The sequence below is a fragment of the Charadrius vociferus genome, unplaced genomic scaffold, assembly GCF_000708025.1.
Source record: "Charadrius vociferus isolate BGI_N301 unplaced genomic scaffold, ASM70802v2 scaffold409, whole genome shotgun sequence".
Taxonomy (NCBI): domain Eukaryota; kingdom Metazoa; phylum Chordata; class Aves; order Charadriiformes; family Charadriidae; genus Charadrius; species Charadrius vociferus.
Window position 1 is genome coordinate 272,480 of NW_009650082.1, and position 21,525 is coordinate 294,004.

The following is a 21,525-nucleotide window of genomic DNA, read 5'->3' on the forward strand; positions in this document are numbered from 1 at the left end:
TTGGGCAGAAGAAAATGGAGGAGGATCTTACAGATCTCTGAGCAGGCAGCTCTCTGCTGTCCTGTCCAGGGAGGTGACCTGAGCTACTTCACATGCACCCCTATTCCCATGTTCACCACAGGAGTTATTTGTCCACCCCAGAGCTTAAGCAACTGGAAAACAGCACAGAGGGGTGTGTGATTCCAAAGCTGTGTCCTGCCCTCAGAGCCTTGTGGTGACAGGGTGCTCAAAGAGGGCAGCGCTTGTGTCAGAGCCCCTGTTCAGGAAAATGTGTGACTTCCTCCAGTCAGTCACAAGCCTTGGGGAAAGGTGTCTGTGGTGAGAAGTTGCCCCGTGATGACATGGAGTTGTGGGGAGGTGTTCCCTTCCCCGAGCTGGTCCTGGACAGGCTGAGCCTGTAGGAGCGGGTGAAGGCAGCCTGGAAAGATCAAGGGTGCAGATGCCTTTCCCACAAGAAAAGGCAGGGCCGTGTCTTGGCTTGAGCCCTGCCTTGGAGAGAAAAGGAGGTGCAGGCTGGATAAGCAGGACCCCCTGTCTCAGCCAAAGGGCATGGACAGCACTGTGGGGGTACAGGGAGAACCTAAAGAGATGGCACTGTGGATGCCAGCGCCAGATTTGCAGGGTGCTGAGGGCAGGACTGATGGACAGCAGCAGAGCTGTATCCCAGGAATATGCTCAGTCCTCTGTTCCTGGCTCTCCCCTGCAGCAAAACCTTACCTACAAATACTTGGGAAGCATCTGGCACCTCTCTGGCATAGCAAAACCTGCAGGTGCAGTTTGGCATGTCTGCCAGCCCAGGCCCCGCTGCCATTGCTCCCACCCTGGCAGAAGGCAGTGGTCCTGCTACGGGGCTGCACAGAGAGCAGCCAGGCAGAAGGGAATTCCCCCTCTCTCATGAAGAGTGGTAAGGGGCTCTCAGTGTCTGCTCTCTCCCTGCCTGTCGGGGGAAGGGGCTGGAGAGGAGTGTTGTAGGGAAGCAGAGCTGTCGCTTCATGCCTCATCCCCCGTGTCTGCCCTACAGGAGAATCTCAACAAGCTGATGACCAACCTGCGCTCTACTCAGCCCCACTTCGTCCGCTGCATCATTCCAAATGAGACAAAGACCCCAGGTATGCATGGACTGAGACAGCACCCTGGCAGTTCCCTTGGGTGACATCCACATGTGGGAGCTGGCAGGGACTCTTGCACCCACCTTCTCCCCAACCCTTATCTTGCAGCAGTTTTGCTGCCGCTGAGACCTGGCCCATCTCGGTGCGGAAACCCCTGTGACCCGTGACAGTCTCCTCTACCGGGGAGAATGAGTTTCGCCAGGCTTCCAGTTTGGTGTGCGTTGTGGTTGGGCTGCCTTGCACTCGTGTATAACAGCAGGCATGGATGAGTCTTTCAGGCTGACTCTTCCACCATCTGGGGCCCCGGCTGCAGCACTGGTGCTCAGCATAGGCCTGCAGAACAGGTTAACACCTGTGTTCAAAACCATGGGCTGTTTCCAGAGTTCAGGACCATGCTGCAGCTCCGTTTCCACTGTCCTCTTGGGCTGAGTGTCTGCTCCATCTTTATTCTCACCCATAGGAGCCATGGATGCCTTCCTGGTGCTGCACCAGCTGCGATGTAACGGTGTCCTTGAAGGTATCCGCATCTGCCGTAAGGGATTCCCCAACAGGATCCTCTACGCAGACTTCAAGCAGCGGTAACTCCCTCTTCTTCCTTGCCCAGCAACCCACATGTGTTCTGAGGCGAGACAGACTTGCCCTGGCTCTGACCTGCTCCCCAGCTTGCGCAGGGCTGGTCTGAACCACCACAATGTGCCCTGTGCGTGCACAGTCTGGGACAGCTCTGCTGCTGGCTCTGTGGTGCCAGATGGGGGTAGTTTGGTGCCAAACGCGGTAAGACAGCAGCGCAGGTGATGTTTGAGATACTGAATGCAGGGCTGGTGCAGGTGGATGGTGGCAAGGCTCAGGTCCTCCAATCCTGGCTCAGATTTCTCTCTGTTCTTGGGATCCTTGCCGTTCTCCAGGCTGGCCCCATCCACCCTGCTTGGCCTGGGCATGACCAGGCATGGTGAAGCCAGTGGCCTCCTCCTGCACAGTCTTCCTTGTTTTCAGGGACTAAGATCTGGCAGGGTTCCCTGGTGTCTGCTCTGTAGAAGAGCCCATACTGCACCCTGGGACTCCTGGTTCATACATGGCTCCAGCCTGAGCTGCAGCAACGTGGTTCCAGAGGCAACTGGCATGACTGGGGTACAGGGATGATGATGGAGCCATCGACTGTGCTTGGGGTTCTCTTTCATGTCCTCCATCTGCTTTATCCCCGCAGCTACCGTATCCTGAATCCAGCAGCCATTCCAGATGACAAGTTTGTGGACAGCAGAAAGGCCACAGAGAAGCTGCTGAGCTCCCTGGAACTGGACCACTCGCAGTACAAGTTTGGTCATACCAAGGTGAGACCAGGCAGCTGGTCCTCGGCAGAGAGACATTGCCCCTCCTGTCTCTCTGCAGCCCCAGTTTGCTCTCCATGCCCAGCTTGCTCTCTGCCTGGCCACAGCCCTGCTGAAGCCCTGCGCTCTGCAGGTTGAGTGTGGCCCTTGAAGAGATTGAGGAGGGCAGAGGAAGAAACAGGTCTGAGCAGAAGGTCACTGCCGCCCGATCTCATACTACCCAACACAGCAGCTAGTCCCTGCGGGGGCATGCGAAGGGAGCAGGGAGACATGGTGCCCAGCTGTGCCTATGCCTTGTGTGGGTGCACCTCCAACCAGTGCAGAGCGTGGGTGTGTGCCCGTCCAGGGAGGGCACCTAAACCTGCAGCGTGTAGCCCTCATTGCTCTGTGTATCCCTCCTTTGGCCGCAGGTAGCCCGGGTCTGCCTGATACTCCTGAGCCCTCTGTCCTCTCTGGTGTTGACTCTGTTCTCACTCTCTTGCCTGCAGGTATTTTTCAAGGCTGGTTTGCTGGGCCTGCTGGAAGAGATGCGAGATGAGCGTCTGGCCAAGATCCTGACCATGCTGCAGGCCAGAATCCGTGGGCACCTCATGCGCATTGAGTACCAGAAGATCATCAGCAGGAGGTAGAGTTGTGGGGGGAGGCAGACCTTTGTGAGCATCTCTCCTTGTTCCTTCTGCACAATTCCGTGGGTTTGATCTGTGGGGATTGCCTATGGCTGGCAGCAGTTGGGTAAGAGCCTGACCTGTCAGAACTCTGGCATGGGCCTGGTAGGGAGAATCGGTGTATCTAGGTGGGAGGAGCCTTTGGTTTCCACTAGAAGATTCGGAGGGATGTAGAGTGAGGAGACCTGACAGCCAGGCCACACTACCCATCCCACTAGGGCCACTACAGTGTGCAGGCAATGTGCCGTTCATTCAACATTTGCCCTCCTGGTGGAGAATAAAGCCATGTCCAGGCCTGCAAAAGCCAGGTCTCTGCTGCAGTAAGGATGGGAGGTGGGGAATCTACACCCATGATGAAGCTGTGCTTGTATCCCTCCAGGGAAGCCCTCTATACCATTCAGTGGAACATCCGGGCCTTCAATGCTGTCAAGAACTGGTCCTGGATGAAGCTGTTCTTCAAGATCAAGCCTTTACTCAAGTCTGCTCAGACTGAGAAGGAAATGTCCAACCTGAAGGAGGAGTTCCAGAAGCTGAAGGAGGCTCTGGAGAAGTCCGAGGCTAAGAGGAAGGAGCTGGAGGAGAAGCAGGTCTCCATGATCCAAGAGAAGAATGACCTGGCTCTCCAGCTGCAGGCAGTGAGTGCTTCACCCTCTCTATTGAAGTGTAAAGATAATGCAGAGTCTGGGTGTAGAAGAAGGAGCAGAGCATGCTAGATCACTCCTTCAGCCTCCTGCAGTTCTGAGACACCCCTAATTGCCACACTCTGTTTGAGTAGCAACGTTGGACTTGGTGCAAACCTGAAGCAATGTCACACACTTGCCATCTTGGGGCTGCCATGGGGATTCATGCTCCCCTGGCTCTGGAAAGGGTGATCTCCTCACATTGGGGTGGAAGGGATGGGAATGTTTGCTCGCCAAGCTGTGGCTAATCTGTGCCATTTCTGTACACTGAAGTGTCAGTCCAGTGTTTCTTGCTTCTGGAGAATTTAGTTGAGTTGCAATTAGCTCTTTGGCCCTGGTTAGTGTTAGTTGTTCTCCCATGGCCCTTGAAAACGAGCAGTGACTGGAGCTGTCTTCTTTGCACACCTGAGCACCTTGGCTTGCTCTGCCCCTTCCACAAGGAGAGCTTCAGCTCTGCGCCAGGGTAGCATGGCTGAGAGCCTGTTGGTACGCTCCTGGGGCAGTGGATGAGCACTGGCTCTCCTGTGCCTGTCCCAGGAGCAAGACAACCTGGCAGATGCAGAAGAACGCTGTGACCTGCTGATCAAGTCCAAGATCCAGCTGGAGGCCAAGGTGAAGGAGCTGACGGAGCGTCTGGAGGACGAGGAGGAGATGAACTCAGACCTCACCGCCAAGAGACGCAAGCTGGAGGATGAGTGTGCAGAGCTTAAGAAGGACATCGATGACCTAGAGATCACGCTGGCCAAGGTGGAGAAGGAGAAGCATGCCACAGAGAACAAGGTAACTGACCCTCCCTGCAGAGTACAGCCTCATTGCCCGAGAGCCTCAGTGGTTGTGGGGGCACCACAGAGAAATGTCGGGGATGAGGCTGCTGGCGTGTGGGAGCTGAGGCAAGGCAGAGTGCAAAAAGGTGTAGGAGAGGACAAACGCTTCTGGTGTCCTGTCTCATTGCCCAGGAGTGGTGTGGGCGAAGGGTTCTGTGCAATGGCAAGTGATCTGGGGCATTGGCAAGCCATCTGGTGGAACCAGCCTGGCCAAGGGGAGAGGGGCTGGCAGCTGCTGTGGTGCCAAGCTGGTGTTGATGTTGGACTCCTGCTTTTCACGGGTCAGGTGCTGTATTAGCTTTGCTTCCCCTGTTTCTGAGAAGATGCACTTAGTTTTCAACCCCACTGGTCTAGGTTAAAAACCTGATAGAAGAGATGGCTGCTCTGGATGAGATCATTGCCAAGCTGACGAAAGAGAAGAAAGCACTGCAAGAGGCCCATCAGCAGGCTCTGGATGACCTGCAGGCTGAGGAAGACAAGGTCAACACACTGACTAAAGCCAAAGTCAAACTGGAGCAGCAAGTGGATGATGTGAGTCATAGGCCAGTGACAGTGAAGTGAGAAAGGTTTGAGCCAACCTCCAGAAAAGCCCAAAGGGTACCCCTGAAGAGTATCTGGAGTGTGGGATCATTATCAAATCCCCGTTTATTATGTCCAGTTAATGAATAACCCCATTGATAAACTGCCCCTGAACCAAGAGGTGGTCCAGAGTACCCCATGGAGAGCAGTCCTGGGCTGAGGGAATGGGACTGGGGACAAACTAGGCAACAGCTCTGGATCTCAGGGCTGGGTGAAGTTCCCACAGCAACGGACACAGGGAAGGTTGGGGCTAGAGCCTGTCCCTCCCTAGCCTGTCTCCCTTCATTCTCCAGCTGGAAAGCTCTCTTGAACAAGAAAAGAAAGTCCGCATGGACCTGGAAAGAGCAAAGAGGAAGCTTGAAGGAGACCTGAAGCTGACACAAGAGTCTGTAATGGATCTGGAGAATGACAAACAGCAGCTGGAAGAGAAGCTCAAAAAGTAAGTGGGTGCGATGTGCCCGGGCGGTGTGCTAACTCTGCTGGGACAGTGCCCACCTCTAAATCAAGTGAACATGTGGCCTCTGCAGGGGCTAATGGGATGTGGCTTTGAGCACTGCTGGTGTGATCAGTCCAGGCCAAACGAGGGCTTGGTATTCCTGGGTACTGTGCAGAGATGCTGAGGAGCCGGTCAGCTGCACTGACTAATAGATCAGGGCATTGCAGAGCTTCCTCTGTACATGGGGTTGGAGAGGAGACACTTCCCTGGTAGGATCCTAACACAGAGCCGGGACGTCAGCTACAAGTACGGACTTCGTCACTTGTGTCCCATTCTCATTGGGGAACTGGAGAACACCACCTAGGGACCTCACAGGGAAAACCTCAGAGCCAGAGTCCACTTTAAGCCTCCCTCAGAGCAGTCCATGTGCTGCTTCTTACCCCTGCAGTCCCTTTCCTATGTAGATTGGTTTGTTTGTCCTCTGGATGTGAGTGCAAGGAGAAATCCTTCAGGAGCCAGAGGGACTTGGCAGGACAGCATTTGTCTGACCAAAGGCTCTGCCTTCTTTCTGTACAGGAAAGACTTTGAAATGAGTCAACTGAATTCAAGGATCGAAGATGGACAAGTGACTGAGGCCCAGCTGCAGAAGAAGATCAAGGAACTCCAGGTGTGGTGGAAAGAACTGTTCTCACAGCCCAGGAATCCTAAATCTCCATCAGATGTAATGTGTTGGAGAGTCTGTGTGGGCCAGCCCCTCCCTGAGCACAGGAGCACTTCCTTGGCAGAGGAGTGATGAAAAGAGCTGTCATTGGTAGCAGAAGCAAAGCCCTCTGCCAAAATGTGGTGGACTGAAAATTAAAGAATGAACTATTGAGGTGAATGCTAGCACCAGCATGAGGAACAGCTTCTAGGATGTAGTTCTCTGTCCAGTCTAAAACCGTAAATCCAGCACCCAGACTCTGAAGATCCAAATCTAGTATGTTGGTCTTCTTCCTAGCAGAGACAGGCCCCCAGGTCCAGGCTGTTTGCATAGAGGCTTCCCACTGAAGGGAGGCTAATATCGGCCTGCATCCTGATGGCAGCGTGCAGAGGAGAGCAGAGGCTCTGCAAAACAGACTACCAAGGAGCACCAGGCATACCTGCCTCCAAAAGTCCCAAAACAGACCAAGTATTTGTTCCAGGCTGGTGGCTTGTTGCTCCCCAGCACAGAATCATAGAATCATAGAATCATAGAATGGTTTGGGTTGGAAGGGACCTTGAAGATCATCTAGTTCCACCCCCCTGCCCTGGGCAGGGACACCTCCCACCAGCCCAGGTTGCTCCAAGCCCCGTCCAACCTGGCCTTGAACACCTCCAGGGATGGGGCAGCCACAGCTTCTCGGGGCAACCTGTTCCAGTGCCTCAGCACCCTCAAAGTGAAAAGTTTCTTCCTAATATCTAATCTAAATCTACCTTGTTCCAGTTTGAAGCCGTTCCCCCTCATCCTATCACTCCATGCCCTTGTAAAAAGTCCCTCCCCAGCTCTCCTGTAACCCCTTTAGGGACTGGAAGGCCACAATAAGGCCCAGAGCCTTCTCTTCTCCAGGCTGAGACACTTTGCAAAGTGTCTCCTCATCAGAGGAGGAGGAGGAGACACTTTGGTCCATTGTGGAGAGCAAAGATGCCAGAGCTTCACCAGGTTCTGCCTTATCCTGTCTCTGCCAGGCCCGCATTGAGGAGCTGGAGGAGGAGCTGGAGGCTGAGCGTGCTGCCAGAGCCAAGGTGGAGAAGCAGCGGGCAGAAGTGTCACGGGAGCTGGAGGAGCTGAGCGAGCGGCTGGAAGAGGCCGGTGGGGCAACAGCCACACAGCTGGAGATGAACAAGAAGCGGGAAGCAGAGTTCCTGAAGCTGCGGCGGGACCTGGAGGAGGCAACCCTGCAGCATGAGTCCACAGCGGCTGCTCTGCGGAAGAAGCACGCAGACAGTGTGGCGGAGCTGAGCGAGCAGATTGATAACCTGCAGCGCGTCAAGCAGAAGCTGGAGAAGGAGAAGAGCGAGATGAAGATGGAGGTGGATGACCTAACATCCAACATTGAATATCTCACCAAGAACAAGGTGAGCACTGGTTCTATGCGGGGCAGGTTCAGCTCTTCTATGAACATCGGTGCAACTGGTTGCAGTGGTGTTCAGCACAGCCACATCCATGGCATGTTGTCTTAGGTTGCTCTTTCCCATGGCACAGTCCCTCGTTTTCACTAGGTATAGCTTGTCCCTGTGTCACTACGGCAGTGCTTGCAGGAGGCTTTGCTTGCCCTAGTTCAGTCTGGAGGATCTGGGAAGACATTTCCTGGGAGACTGACTGCAGAGAGGCACTGTTGGCTTAGCAGAGACACAAAAGCTCTGGGAGGGTTCTGCTCTCTGCTTTGTGTGCACATGGGATCAGCGGAGCAGGGCAGCGAGGTCCCAGGGTAATGCAGTCACTGAGTCCCTCTGGGGATGACGGTGCTCTCCGGGCAGCGCTGGGTCTCACACAGGCTTTGCTCGGTGCGTGCAGGCCAATGCCGAGAAGCTGTGCCGCACCTACGAGGACCAGCTGAGCGAGGCCAAGTCCAAAGTGGACGAGCTGCAGCGACAACTGACTGACGTGAGCACGCAGCGGGGCAGGCTGCAGACCGAGAACGGTAGGTGGGGGCGGCAGCCAGGGGACACGTGGCTGCCCTGGGGCTGGTCTTGCACTGGGGCATCTGAGTGGGGAAGCTGTGGTTCAGCCGGGCAAGACTGTCCTGCTTCTCCCATGGACAAAAAAAATAATAGCAGGAGCTCCATCTGGAGTGGAGGGGAGTGGGATGGCTGCGTGGCGCCTTGCAGAAGTGCCATATAGCTTGGCAAGGAAGAGGACCTCTGTGGTGATGCGAGCTGTGCTGGAGGATGTGCTGTGGTCTCGGGCATCAGAAGGAGGGGTTCTTAGGTGGCCTACTTCACCTTTAGCTTCTGGCGTCCACCTCTGCCCATGGGCCCCAGCTTGCCTGGGTGGGGACTGCTGGAGGACTCCATGCAGCTGAATGCCACAGGCTCTGGGGGGTGTGGGATAACGTGGATTGCAGCATTTAGGCCCTAAAGTAGCTGGTTTGGCTCTGTTTGAACCCAGGGGAGCTGAGTCGGCTGCTGGAGGAGAAGGAGTCCTTCATCAACCAGCTGAGCCGCGGCAAGACCTCATTCACACAGAACATTGAGGAACTGAAGAGGCAGCTGGAGGAAGAGACCAAGGTGAGGCTTCTTCTGGCTGATCCCTGAGTGACACAGGTCTCAGGGAATGGGACATGTCTCACTGTGGCAGCGGCCCAGATTCTTGGACTGGGGAGGCAGGACATACCCTGCACACAGGAGTCCCAAAGCTCTTAGCCTGGGAAAAACAGAAGTTCCTTCCCGCTGCCTCCAATCCTGGCGCCGTGGCTGGTGTCCTGGAGACTGGAGCCAGCTGCTCCTCTCATGAGCTCCCCCTTCCTCAGAGCAAGAACGCCCTGGCCCATGCCCTGCAAGCCTCCCGGCATGACTGTGACCTGCTGCGGGAGCAGTATGAGGAGGAGGTGGAGGCCAAGAGTGAGCTCCAGAGGAACTTGTCCAAGGCCAATGCAGAAGTAGCCCAGTGGAGAACCAAGTACGAGACAGATGCCATCCAGAGGACAGAGGAGCTGGAGGAAGCCAAGTGAGTCTCATGGCAGGAGTCTGTTCCTTGCAGGTGGCAGGTTTCCATTCAAGGATGGGGCTTTCCCAGACCCCAGGGTGAGACTGCACCCTCCTGCCCGGACTTGGAGCTGTTTGGGCAGGCTGTGGCCTCCTCGCCTTAGAGCAGTGGGGTGGGATGACACTTGGGCTGGAAGCGCTCACCCCTTGCTGCCATCGGCAGGAAGAAGCTGGCCATCCGGCTGCAGGAGGCAGAGGAGGCAGTGGAGGCTGCCCACGCCAAGTGCTCCTCACTGGAGAAGACCAAGCACCGGCTGCAGACAGAGATTGAGGACCTCTCGGTGGACCTGGAGCGCGCCAACTCGGCCTGCGCTGCCCTGGACAAGAAGCAGCGTAACTTTGACAGGATCCTGGCGGAGTGGAAGCAGAAGTACGAGGAGACCCAGGCAGAGCTAGAGGCGTCGCAGAAGGAGTCACGCAGCCTGAGCACAGAGCTCTTCAAGCTCAAGAATGCCTACGAAGAGTCCCTGGACAACCTAGAGACCCTCAAGAGGGAGAACAAGAACCTGCAGGGTAGGACGGGGCTCAAGTTCTCCCTGTGGACTCTCTGCCCAGAGTCCTGCTCTCACAGGCAGCCTGTGGCTCCCCTATATTCAGCCATGTGGTGGGACATGTAGGCAGGGAGCAGACCTTGCTGCTCAGCCAAGCTTGGCCCGTTTCTTCCTTGGAGGGATGCAGCAGCCCAGCCAGAAAGCCAGCATGTGTGCTGCCCTCTTGCTGGGGGCACACGGGGCATACGGGCAGCGTCGCTTGGCTCTGGTTTGCAAATGGTGCATGTTTTGCTGCCGGGAGTGCCGTGGCTGTGGCATGGTGCTGCGTTGGGGTGTTGCCCTTGGACAAGCAGGTATCCACGGGTCCTTATGCCTCGCCTTCACCCAGACCGTGGGGGAGTGCAGCAGGGCCCAGCAATGAGGGCTGGTGCCTGTTCCCCAAGTACAACTTCGGCTGCAGTCCAGGGGCCAGGGGCACACAGGCCAAGCTTGGGCAAGGGGATGGGGAAGTCATCTGCATGGGGCTGGCTCTGCCAACCCTGTCCGCCTGTCCTGACCAAACGCCCTTCTGTCCCTGCCAGAGGAAATTGCTGATCTGACCGACCAGATCAGTCTGAGTGGCAAAACCATCCATGAGCTGGAGAAGCTGAAGAAAGCCCTGGAGAGTGAGAAGAGTGATATCCAGGCAGCTCTGGAGGAGGCTGAGGTGGGTCTGTGCTTCCCACTGATGCTCGCACATCCCTGCTGCCCTCGAGAGCCCCCGTCCCACCCTGCAGCACTGGCCAGAGAGTGCTGAAGCAGTGACCCACACCATGCTGACAGGGTGACAGTCCTGAGCCGGGCAGCAGTCCCTGGTCTGTGGTCGTGGGGGTTGTGAAACCCCAGCACGGGGTCTCTGTGGTGGCTCCACCTGCCCTGCTCCCCATAGCTATGGGCTGGGGGGAGAGGCCAGGCTGGGGGGGGTGGCCGGGGAGTTCCCCCCCGCAGCGACCACCTTCTCATGGCTGCTACTGTTTCTAGGGAGCCCTGGAGCACGAGGAGAGCAAGACGCTGCGCATCCAGCTGGAGCTGAACCAGATCAAAGCTGATGTGGACAGGAAGCTGGCGGAGAAGGACGAGGAGTTTGAGAACCTGAGGTGTGTGCTGAGGAGACAAGCTGGGCCATTGTAGGGGCAGAGCTGGCGCCATGGCCCTGACAGGGCTGCCCCAGAGTAGGTGTCCCGAGGCAGATGGGGCTGATGCATTGTCCCTCTTGCAGGCGCAACCACCAGCGTGCCATGGACTCCATGCAGGCCACACTGGATGCGGAGGCCCGGGCCAAGAATGAGGCCGTCCGTCTGAGGAAGAAGATGGAGGGAGACCTGAACGAGATGGAGATCCAGCTGAGCCACGCCAACCGCCAGGCCGCTGAGTTCCAGAAACTGGGCCGCCAGCTCCAAGCCCAGATCAAGGTTGGGTGGCAGTGGGTGGGATGGACTCAGTGCTGTCCCTACTGCCAGCCCCGGCTCCCTCCTGTCCCCACTGACCCCACACTGCCCGGCAGGACCTGCAAATCGAGTTGGACGACACTCAACGCCACAACGACGACCTGAAGGAGCAGGCAGCCGCCCTGGAGCGCCGCAACAACCTGCTGCTGGCGGAGGTGGGGGAGCAGCGGGCAGCGCTGGAGCAGGCAGAGCGGAGCAGGAAGCTGGCGGAGCAGGAGCTGCTGGAGGCCACCGAGAGGGTCAACCTGCTCCACTCCCAGGTGAGGGATCACCGGATCCTGGGTCTTTGCTGGCACGGGAGCAGCAGGAGCCCGTCTGGTGGCCACGCTGAATGACTGGTCCTTGTGGCACTACTCTCCTCTGTCTGCAGAACACGGGCCTGATCAACCAAAAGAAGAAGCTGGAGACCGACATCTCACAGCTGAGCAGTGAGGTGGAGGATGCGGTGCAGGAGTGCCGCAACGCTGAGGAGAAGGCGAAGAAGGCTATCACGGATGTAAGATCTGGGTGGGGATGGTGCTGTATGGTTCGGCAAGGATGCCCAGCACCCTGTGGGGCTGGTGGGTGGGAGGAGAGGGGAGGTTCTCAGACCTTCTCCACTGCGCCCTTGTGTCTGGCAGGGCTGCCAGGCCTCGTGGTGATGCCTCTGTACTCTTGGGCTTGCAGGCTGCCATGATGGCAGAGGAGCTGAAGAAGGAGCAGGACACGAGCGCACACCTGGAGCGGATGAAGAAGAACATGGAGCAGACCATCAAGGACCTGCAGATGCGCCTGGACGAAGCGGAACAGATTGCTCTGAAGGGGGGCAAGAAGCAGATCCAGAAGCTGGAGGCCAGGGTGAGGTGGCAGGGGCAGATCCTCGGCTGTGCCACGCAGGAGCAGGCTCCTGGCACTGCTCCAGCCCCTGTGGCACCGGGCTCTGCAGGGCACTGGCACTGCCCCCTCCCTCTGGGGCCAGGCTGTGCCACAGAGGGATCGTGGGCAGTAGGGGCAGTCCCTGAGGACCTGCAAGCCTGGGGCCAGCTCTGTGCCTTTGCTTGAGGTGGCTTAGCCTTGGCTGTGGCTACTCTGGTGTGGGGACAGTGATTTGACCTCAGCCGGGGCTGGTGCTGGCGCGAGGGAGTGGAGTGCTGAGCTGGCCTCTACCCACCTGCAGGTGCGGGAGCTGGAGGGAGAGCTGGATACGGAGCAGAAGAAGATGGCTGAAGCCCAGAAGGGCATTCGCAAGTACGAGCGGAGGATCAAGGAGCTGAGCTACCAGGTACGGCAGCACCGGGCACAGCTCCAGCCCAGCAGGACTTGGCCCGACTCTCCCTGTGCTCAGCTCCTTGTGTTATCCAACACTCCACCCCAGCCCAGCCCTGCCCTGGCTTGTTCTGGGCACTGTGCTGGGACCGACAGGGCTTCTCCCTGTCCCAACATCCATCACCTGCTCTCCATCTCTGTCTTGCCCTTTTGCTGCTACCTCCTAAGCTAGGTGCTGGGGGACCAGGGGACACAGGGCTGGTGGCAGGGTTGGTGGGGCGGGTTGATGCTCTGAGTGTGTTCAGGGCTCTGGCACCGCTGGGACTTGTGATAAAGGTATTGGGGCAGCCGGAGCCTGAGCTGGGGGGGGGCTGGTGGGGTTCTGCTAATGGGGCTGGGGCTCTTGCAGGCTGAGGAAGACAGGAAGAACCTGACACGGATGCAGGACCTGATCGACAAGCTGCAGAGCAAGGTCAAGAGCTACAAACGCCAGTTTGAGGAGGCGGTAAGTGCCTGTCCCCATCCAGCGCTCCTCCGGGGGTGGAGGACAGTGCTGCCCTTCCTGGGATGGCCGTAATGGAAAAGGACCATGAGTTGGCACAGGGAGCTCACAGCCTGTCCCCGGCTGTGCCCCACGCATCCGCCTCTCCCCCTGCAGGAGCAGCAGGCCAACTCCAACCTGGTGAAGTACCGCAAGGTACAGCACGAGCTGGATGACGCCGAGGAACGTGCCGACATCGCTGAAACGCAGGTCAACAAGCTGCGCGCCCGCACCAGGGAGGTCATCACCTCCAAGGTAAGCTCCCCCAGCCGTGGGGAGGGGGATGCAGGGCAGGGGCTCCTGCCACCCCTGGAGCAGCTGTAGACCCCACGGCCTCATTCTGCCCGGCGCTGCTGTGGCACTGCTCTCACCCACCACTGCTGCCAGGACCTGAAGGGTGGCAGGGTGCTCCCTGCCTCCAGGCCCAGGGTCTCACCAAAGGCCTTTTGGGTTGTTTTCTTTTTGCCAGCACGAGTAGTAGGAGCCCGGCTGCCTGCCCTGTCCTGTCCCCAGCTGCCTGCTGTGGCTTGAAGGCAAATGGCTGCAACAGTCACTGCCACCTTCGCACCACGTGAATAAACGTAACTCTGCCAGGACTTGCTCTGTTGTGTCCGTCATAGGGTAACTACATCCCTGGCCTCAGCTGCTGGAGATGCAGGGGGCAAGCTGGGGTCTTTGGGGACATCTTTTCCAGGCAGGAGAGAGGCACGGCCCTCCCCTCTCCCTGTGCTATTGCCCTGGTTTGCTCCAAGCCTTAGAGGGGGTTTGGGAAAAGAGCCCTTTCCTCATCCCTTCCCACCAAAACACTTCAGCCGCCTCTCAGCTGCAGGGGACTGGAGGGAGGGGTGAGGGCGGAGGGCAGAGCAGACCTTGCTGAAACCACTTCTCCTGGGGAGAACATCAAAAATCCTCACTTCGGTCCCGCAGGGCAGAGGGAGGGTCATTACAGCTTTGGCAAAGGGACTGCAAAGAAAGACATCTCCACTCATTTCTTTAAAATAGATTTCTTTAATAGTTTCCATTTAATATGTTTTATTTGCAGTTAGTAAATTGGCATTAATCCGGGCAGCACGAACCTCAGCAATCCATAGGGATAGTGCAGACTTCCAGAAGGATCTGTTAGTGACAGGGGTCCCGCCTCCCCCCCCCTCCCCGTGTGCAGCCCGCTGCCCCCTGCGCTGACGCCAGCGAGCCCTCCCCGGCACCGCGCAGCACCCTTCTTCCCCGCGCTCTCCCTAAATAAGAATAAAACAAGGATGAAGGACAGAGCTGCCTGGTCCCTTCTCAAAATGAGATTCTTGAGGCATCTGGCACAGACAGATGTGGCCCCCAGTTAAAATTTGCCTGCGGCCATCCCTGCCTGCTCATCCCCCTGCCTTTCCCCCGGAGACCAGCGCGCTCCTCCTGGCCGTGCCCTGGGCTGCAGCCGGCCAGCTCGGCCTCCCGCCTCAGCACGAAGGCGAAAGCGAAGCCAAGCTGCCTTCTAAGCAGGCGAGGACCCAAAAGTTACCGCTGGTCCCAGGCTGGGGAGGAGGGACGCACGAGGCAGAAGGCAGAGGGTGGTGTGATTTCGGCTCGGCCCCACGCAGGGAAGGGGCAGCTTGGCCCCGAACTGTACGTTACATAAATACAGAGATGTAAATGAGACTCTGCAGGGTTATAGCAGCAATCCTTGGATGCACCAATTAACTAGACTATGGCAAAGGCATCCCTTAACTTAAAAGCCTTTTAATTTGAAGCATTTATTTTAAGTGTACATCTATTACAGTTAAGAAGAAGCAAAGATACACCAAAACCACAAATACCCAAGAACAAAAAAGTACAGATGAGAAAGAAATTAGCTCAGGGGAGGGAGGGGGCAGGGTGGGGGTGACCTGATGAAGAAGAGAGTTGCAGCTGCCGTAGGCAGAGCTTCCCAACACAGGGGGTGCCGCCGGGGCAACCTCGCTGGAGCGGGGCAGAGCCTGCCCAGGGGATTCAGCCCCCCGGGGAGGGACACAAGGAACCCCAGGAGCTCCAGGTCTATGCACAAGCTCATCACCACACAGCTCTGACCACCCTGCAAGCAAAATACTGACTGCAAGTCCACAGCAGGACACCGAAGTGTGAGATAAGCAAGAGGAGAAGGGTGACTTTTAGAGAACAAGCCCCGCACCCAGGGCTGGAAGCCTCATCCACTCATCCAGACCCCAGAACAGGGATCCTCAGAGTGCGTTTCTTTCTGCTGACAAAGATTAGAGACAAAATGCTACAGCTCTGCGACATCCTCACCCCCAGACCCTCTCCAGAGGCTGGACAGAGCTGAAGTCAAGTTGTCTCATCAAATAAGTTAAGAAAATGTAAAAAAAAGTCAGATGTGTGTTTCAAAGAAAACTGGTTTCTTTTAGCTGGAGCTGCAAGACACCTATTTTTTGACTTAAATGTAATGGCTCAGGACTTCAGACCGTATTTCATTCCTGGGAATCTGACTGTCTTGGAGCAACACAATTAACGTTGGTGAGCAGGCAGGGCATGTGCAGGTTTGGCAATCGAGACTGCCAAAACCCGATTCCCACTTTCCCAACATATCCTACAAAGTCACTTTCAACCAGGAGTGCTTATTCCTAGCATTTAACACATTCTGATTAAAATAGATCCAGGAAAAACTGACACCTCCAGTAAATATTGCACTTCAAGATTAATGTGTGTGTTGATATTAAGCAGAGACTGACACAAGACTTGGAGGCATAGCAGGTTAGCATCAATGGCAATGGTCCTGAAAAGGATTTTAAAAACCAGATTAGTTACCCAAGAAGGGACAAGCCGCAAGTTTAAAAAATTAGTACATTTTAATGCTAGTGCTCCGTGAAAAAGCCAACCCCCGTTGCAATTCCACCACTCCTGAAATGTCTCTGTTCTCCGCAGCACTGTGAAACGCCTTCGGGTGGGAAGGATCTGCAGGAAAGACAGCAGGAGCAGAGGTTCTCTCCTAGCGCACAAACAGACAGATTTAGTACCAAATGATCCAAAAGTAGATGGTAAAGAGGTGACTGGAGCTAGGGCGCTCAGGAATTGAAAGCACGCACACGCACGCTCACACTCTAACCAACCCTAAGCCCCTGATTCCAAACCCCAACAGAAGAGTTACACCTGCAGGGAGTCCTCGTGGTGGCTCTGCACGTGGCTGGTGTGTTGGGTTTCCCAGTCAGACGGGCTCCTTGGACCTCACATTTGGAGGGCAATTTCTGTGCTTTTTGACTCGCTAATTCTGGTAGCCATGAAAAGACAGCCACAATTAAATTGGCACATACAGAGTATCCTCAACTGTCAGCAAAAAAAAAAAATATCTCTCACCAGCCGCGTTGGAATGGGAGAGGGGAAAAAAAATAATAATAGAGAGGCTGGTTTTTACAGGTGAATATTTTTATCCCAGAACAACTGGAAGATACATCCCTGAATGTGTTGCCCAGAGAGCTTTCAAAGTCTCATCCGTTAGAGATCAGAGATGGGGACCACCGGGAGGGGGCTGGGGTTTTGACAATGCAGTAACGCTCCACGGTTCCAAGCCGCACACGCACACACACACTACACAGCGTATCCCTGAAAATCCACGGGCTGCGAGGTACCCTCCAAGCGCTGTCCATCAGAAGCCAGAGTGACGAATTACTCCTCAGAAAAGTCTCTGTCAATGTCCATATATGCCTCGTCGATGTAGCTAACTATGGCACAGGGGGACGTCCGGTCTGGACTGAGCAGTATAGATACAGTCTCTTTCCAGTAGGTAAAACTAATACATGAGCTCTGTGGGAAGAGACGAAGAGGCTGGTTAGAGTTGTTCCACAGGCATCGACATGCAGCAGAAGACACATCCCAAAGGCATTCAGCAGAGAGAACTGAAAATCGCTTCCTCTTCAGCCCGACTTCCCCAGCCACGCAGTTTCACACCTCTAATTCACCACCCAGCCCACCCTCCCTGGGGTGTGGAGCAGGAGGGATGGATGCTGCACCAACTACCCCTTCTACAAGCAGCCTCCCGCTGTGCAGCTGCGGGCAGGGGCTCCCAGAACCTTCTGGCAACTATAGCCCGGCTACGAGCAGCCCAGGGTGACCACCACCCCAGCAAGCCTGCGTGGGCTGGCAGGCAGGGCTGCCCGTCAGCAGTACACACACACACAAGCCCAAACTTCTCCTTTGCCCTCCAGTTCAAACACAAACTGGGACACCACGGTGCTGCAGATCAAGCCAATGCTGGCTGTAGCTCCCACTCCAAGGGGAGACACAAGGACAATGGGCCCTCCCTGCTCGCAAGCCTCCTGCATCGCTCTCAAGGCCAAAAGACCTCTCTGGCAGCCCCACATCATCTATTACCCAAAGCCTTTACACACTGGACAACTATTTCCACCCCACCAGTGGCCCAACACACAACAAGTACTGCAGCATGTGTGCACAGCACAACGCGACCCTGAAATGCAGCAACGGCAGAGTGCTTTGGTCTCAGCAGTGTGACCGTGGACATGTGGATGTGTCAAACCACGGCCTGAACGCTGCGACACGGTGCCTGGGTGTCGCAGGCCCCAGTCACCCTGCCGCTCCCCAGTCCGACTGGCTCAGCCCAGCACTGACCCAAGCGTACTGCATCAAATAAGGCTGAGAGAAAGGTGTTACAAGTCTGCACCATTCGCTGCAGCTTCTTCCCACGTGGAGTCCCTCCATTGCACTTCTCCTTTCTGGGGAACCAGAGCTCCTTATTTTAACTACTTCCAAGCCCTAACACTGCCCCTCTTCAGGTACCTCGTCTGTAGGAGACCGCCTGCACTCATCACAGCCGTGGGGCTGCGTGCTGCAGCGTATGTGCATACCAGAGAAGAGGGGCTTTTCCATGGACACATTAAAAATCTGTTAAAGCTGCAACCCAAAGCACTGAAAAGTAAAGGAAGAAACTGCGCAACCTCACTTTACCCTTCTAGGGCATACACAAGGAGTCACCTTCTCATCCCAGGTCAACTCTTCCTCTTCTCAGTGCCCAAGACAGACCAGCTCTGGAGTGGAAACTTGCAGGCTGCTTTCCACAGGGCAGCTGCCTTGTCTTCTGGCAGCTACACCAGATACTTCTCCTGCACCGTTTGCCACACCAGAAGAGAGGGGACAGCCTGGTTAAGGTGCTAACTAGTCTGGGAGCTGGGTTCTGTCCTTCCTCCACATCCCTGCCTCTCCAACCCACTCAGCATTGGCAAGTCTCACTTCCGTGTGCCAGAGCCAAGACCTGAGGTCTCGTTTGCAGGGAAACCCAGCACCTGCCTTGCAGTAGTCTGACCGCTCGCAGAAGGGACCTGGCTGGGTAAGGGGGTGTGAAAAGCACTAGCGAAAGTTACATTGGGAGGCAAAACTTGTTCCCTTCTTTCCCTTTGCAACCTCTCACTTCCCATTTTTGCTAGGTGACTAGGAGACAGCTATTGCGATGATTAATTCTTGCTACGGTAAGAGGCTCACATACATTTTCTAAGCAGGTGCTGTCTTTATCCTTGTTGAGGTAATGCTGTTGCCAGAATCGCAGGAGACTGTGGAAATTGTTCAGGATGAAGCCTGGGTATTTTTCTGTATATTCCATCTGTTGCAAAGTGCGCAGATAAAAAGGTAGCTTTTCTTTCCTTCGGGCCAGCATTAGGATAACTAAACTTGTGTTCAAACAACTGACATTTTCCTAAAAGTAAAAATGACACGGTAGGTCAAACAAAAAAAAAACCCACAACACAGAGACATCGGTTGTACACACGCCCTTCCAAAACGTGCTCATGGGAAGCACGCAGAGGAGGTGCTCCCACACGTATCAAGAAGGAACAAGGGTCTCCTCAAGAGAAGCCGGGTTCCTCCTGGCTCCCAGCCCACTTCATCACTACACAGTATCAGCAAGGTAACGGCAAAGTTACTGTCAGCTCTTTACCTGTGTAAGTGTCTGTACATGAATAATATTAATGAGACGGAAAAGAAAGGACATCCTCATGGACATCTGGGACATATATGATAACAGGCGGCACTCTGACAGGACTTCTGCAACTGCAGCAAGAGGAAAAAGACAATCATCAGGTGCTTAAAATTCACACTGGTCCAAGCAATATGGTGGTAAGAACTGGAGCTTGGGCTGTAGCAATAAACCTTCAAGGTGGCATTTTTCTGTCTAAACCCAGAATTCTCAAAGCCTAGACCTAAAACAACCATTGTCACTACCAAACGCCACCACCCCCACCCCCTCATTTCGCATTCTTTACCTTTAGCATCAGACTGATTCTCAAATCGGTCCAGGGACAATGTAATGCAGCGAACAAGCATGTTTGAGTCAACCAATGAACTGTTGATCTGATTTAAAAATATCTGGAACTAAAGAGAAATACTTTTTAGTGTTGCATTAGAAGAAGAAACAAAAAAATTCATCCTACATGAACACTCGTGGATGAGGTCTCACAGAACAGCATTTCGTACTCTCTTCCGGATGCACATGGCCAAGAGGTTAACTGAGCCAATGACTCTGCTGCCACAGGGGGAAGAGGTCAGTGAACCCAAGTAGGAATTACTACGAACAGGGTTTGGCGAGTAGGGCAACAGTACGTGTTCTTCGGATTTTCAACACTGAAACAGTACAGTTCTTGAAGGTTACTGGAGAAACCGCCTTGAGTTCTGAGCACAAGCACCTAAAACTACACTTCACCAACATAAGGCTTCACAGCATGGACAACTTCCCCTTCCCTTCAGAGTTAGCATCTGAATGCCAAAATACTCAGGGTCACTGCCTTTTTGTAATCTCTAACAAGAATAAGAGGAGATACATGCTCCTGGGCATGCCTCATCCAGTCCAAGCCAATACTGACACAGGGCTGACCACAGCATCCCTATAGCAAGTACCTTAAAAACACTATGGAACAGAGAAATGACAAAGTCCTGGTACCACTAAAATCTCTTTTGAAAAGCTGTGTCACTTCAACGAGACCAAGATTTCATACATTTTGTTTTGAAAGAGGGAGGTAAGACAGCATGGCTGCTGGCCTCTCCAGTTCCTCCAGCTCCGTGTTTTCCTACACTTACTTTGTACAGCAGACAGAGAGGGATTCATACAGAAAGAGAATTTTAAAAAGTTATAGATCAATAAATAGGAAGCACACACAAAGTGTAAAGACAGATACTCTAGAACAGGTGAGCTCATTTACCAGAAAACAACCTGAAATTAAATACATCTTTCTTTTAATACACCTCTGCTTCTATTCTCCAAGGTCTGCCAGACCGAACAGCAACCAGAGAAGAATTACAGTAACATAAGCAGGAGCATGAGGTCATTCAAAACCTGCCCAACAGTTGACGTTATATACACAAAGTGCACAAGAGCATGAAAACACTTTGCATAGAGAACTGCCCATTCCTGACCTACATATGCAACTATGTTTTATAGGTAATTACATCAGCCACGACTTCTTAAAATGTCTGCAAGCTTAAATAAGATCAAACATAAGATATGCCTTTTTGCGGTATCAAATATTAATGAATATTTTAAGTCATTTCCATGAAGAACACTGCCCCCAGCAAGCTCCAGTAAAACATTTTTTGGAGCCTGTCTCAATGTCCACAACTATCAGCTTAACCCAAACCCCAGTGACTTCACAGGAAATGTTCTGCCATCTTTGATCCCTGACCTTAGACCTGATCACGTAACAGGGCAATGTCTTCTGAACAGCTCAGCGTTTGCCAACTCGAACAGCTGGGAGCACTTCTGAAAACATGAGTGTATGCAGCACCACACAGGCTTGTGAAGACTTTGGCAGCTCACTCCGTAGTGTTTACTGCACACCGAGCTCAATGATCACACCAAAAATCATCAAATGAACCTAAATTTTAGTGCTACGTTTGGTTAGAAGAGCATGTCACTTGACCCACTGGGGACAGCTTTTACAAATATTTACCTTCTCATCTGTGTTGATGTACTTGTTGAACCTCTTGAATGCATCAATATTGAACTTCATCAGTTCTCCCAGAAGGTCAAAGTAACTCTGAAGCACATCTCGTGATTTGCACTCACTATCAACAATGCAGTAGAGAATATGCTGGCATGGGAGGAAAACATGTTATTGCCACAGTTTAGCCCAAGCCAGCAGCACAGCATAGACTTTGATTTAAACACTATTTAAAACATTTATCTGCAGGTTTAGTTCTTAGATGACAGAACTAAAGACAACAACTCAGATGAGTCTTCTGTTAAATTAGCTTCCCAGCGATGCTGGCTATAGAACTGGCCACCCCACACCTGGTTGCCACAAGCAGAATTCAGAAATGCTTCTCAGAGATTGCCCTATTCCCAGCGAATATTTGACACTACATTTTTACTCTCTTTTGAATTCATTACAGATTAATCCTTCTTGGTTGCTACGGAGATAAATTACAAAGGAAGCTTGACATTA

General features: G+C 54.3%; 2 protein-coding genes across 2 annotated transcripts in view; one reads left to right on the forward strand and one right to left on the reverse strand.

Annotated features, from left to right (window-relative positions):
• Positions 1-13,685, forward strand: part of MYH7B (myosin, heavy chain 7B, cardiac muscle, beta) — a 28,890-nt gene extending 15,205 nt beyond the window's left edge. Inside the window, exons 19-42 of the mRNA XM_009892091.1 lie at positions 1,022-1,109; positions 1,570-1,687; positions 2,314-2,437; positions 2,923-3,059; positions 3,479-3,734; positions 4,317-4,559; positions 4,958-5,134; positions 5,476-5,621; positions 6,195-6,285; positions 7,323-7,712; positions 8,152-8,278; positions 8,746-8,864; positions 9,107-9,303; positions 9,505-9,854; positions 10,414-10,538; positions 10,853-10,968; positions 11,091-11,283; positions 11,376-11,579; positions 11,690-11,815; positions 11,986-12,156; positions 12,476-12,580; positions 12,974-13,069; positions 13,223-13,360; positions 13,575-13,685. Coding sequence (XP_009890393.1) covers positions 1,022-1,109; positions 1,570-1,687; positions 2,314-2,437; positions 2,923-3,059; positions 3,479-3,734; positions 4,317-4,559; positions 4,958-5,134; positions 5,476-5,621; positions 6,195-6,285; positions 7,323-7,712; positions 8,152-8,278; positions 8,746-8,864; positions 9,107-9,303; positions 9,505-9,854; positions 10,414-10,538; positions 10,853-10,968; positions 11,091-11,283; positions 11,376-11,579; positions 11,690-11,815; positions 11,986-12,156; positions 12,476-12,580; positions 12,974-13,069; positions 13,223-13,360; positions 13,575-13,583 — 3,846 coding nt within the window. The 3' untranslated portion in view covers positions 13,584-13,685. The remainder of the gene's footprint in view (positions 1-1,021; positions 1,110-1,569; positions 1,688-2,313; positions 2,438-2,922; positions 3,060-3,478; positions 3,735-4,316; positions 4,560-4,957; positions 5,135-5,475; positions 5,622-6,194; positions 6,286-7,322; positions 7,713-8,151; positions 8,279-8,745; positions 8,865-9,106; positions 9,304-9,504; positions 9,855-10,413; positions 10,539-10,852; positions 10,969-11,090; positions 11,284-11,375; positions 11,580-11,689; positions 11,816-11,985; positions 12,157-12,475; positions 12,581-12,973; positions 13,070-13,222; positions 13,361-13,574) is intronic.
• Positions 13,686-16,469: 2,784 nt separating this feature from the next.
• The window catches only part of TRPC4AP (transient receptor potential cation channel, subfamily C, member 4 associated protein), a 29,242-nt gene continuing 24,186 nt past the window's right edge, over positions 16,470-21,525 (reverse strand). Inside the window, exons 15-19 of the mRNA XM_009892109.1 lie at positions 21,031-21,171; positions 19,351-19,459; positions 19,026-19,138; positions 18,579-18,785; positions 16,470-16,885 (exon numbers count right to left, since the gene is read on the reverse strand). Of these exons, the coding sequence (XP_009890411.1) occupies positions 16,748-16,885; positions 18,579-18,785; positions 19,026-19,138; positions 19,351-19,459; positions 21,031-21,171 (708 nt within the window). The 3' untranslated portion in view covers positions 16,470-16,747. The remainder of the gene's footprint in view (positions 16,886-18,578; positions 18,786-19,025; positions 19,139-19,350; positions 19,460-21,030; positions 21,172-21,525) is intronic.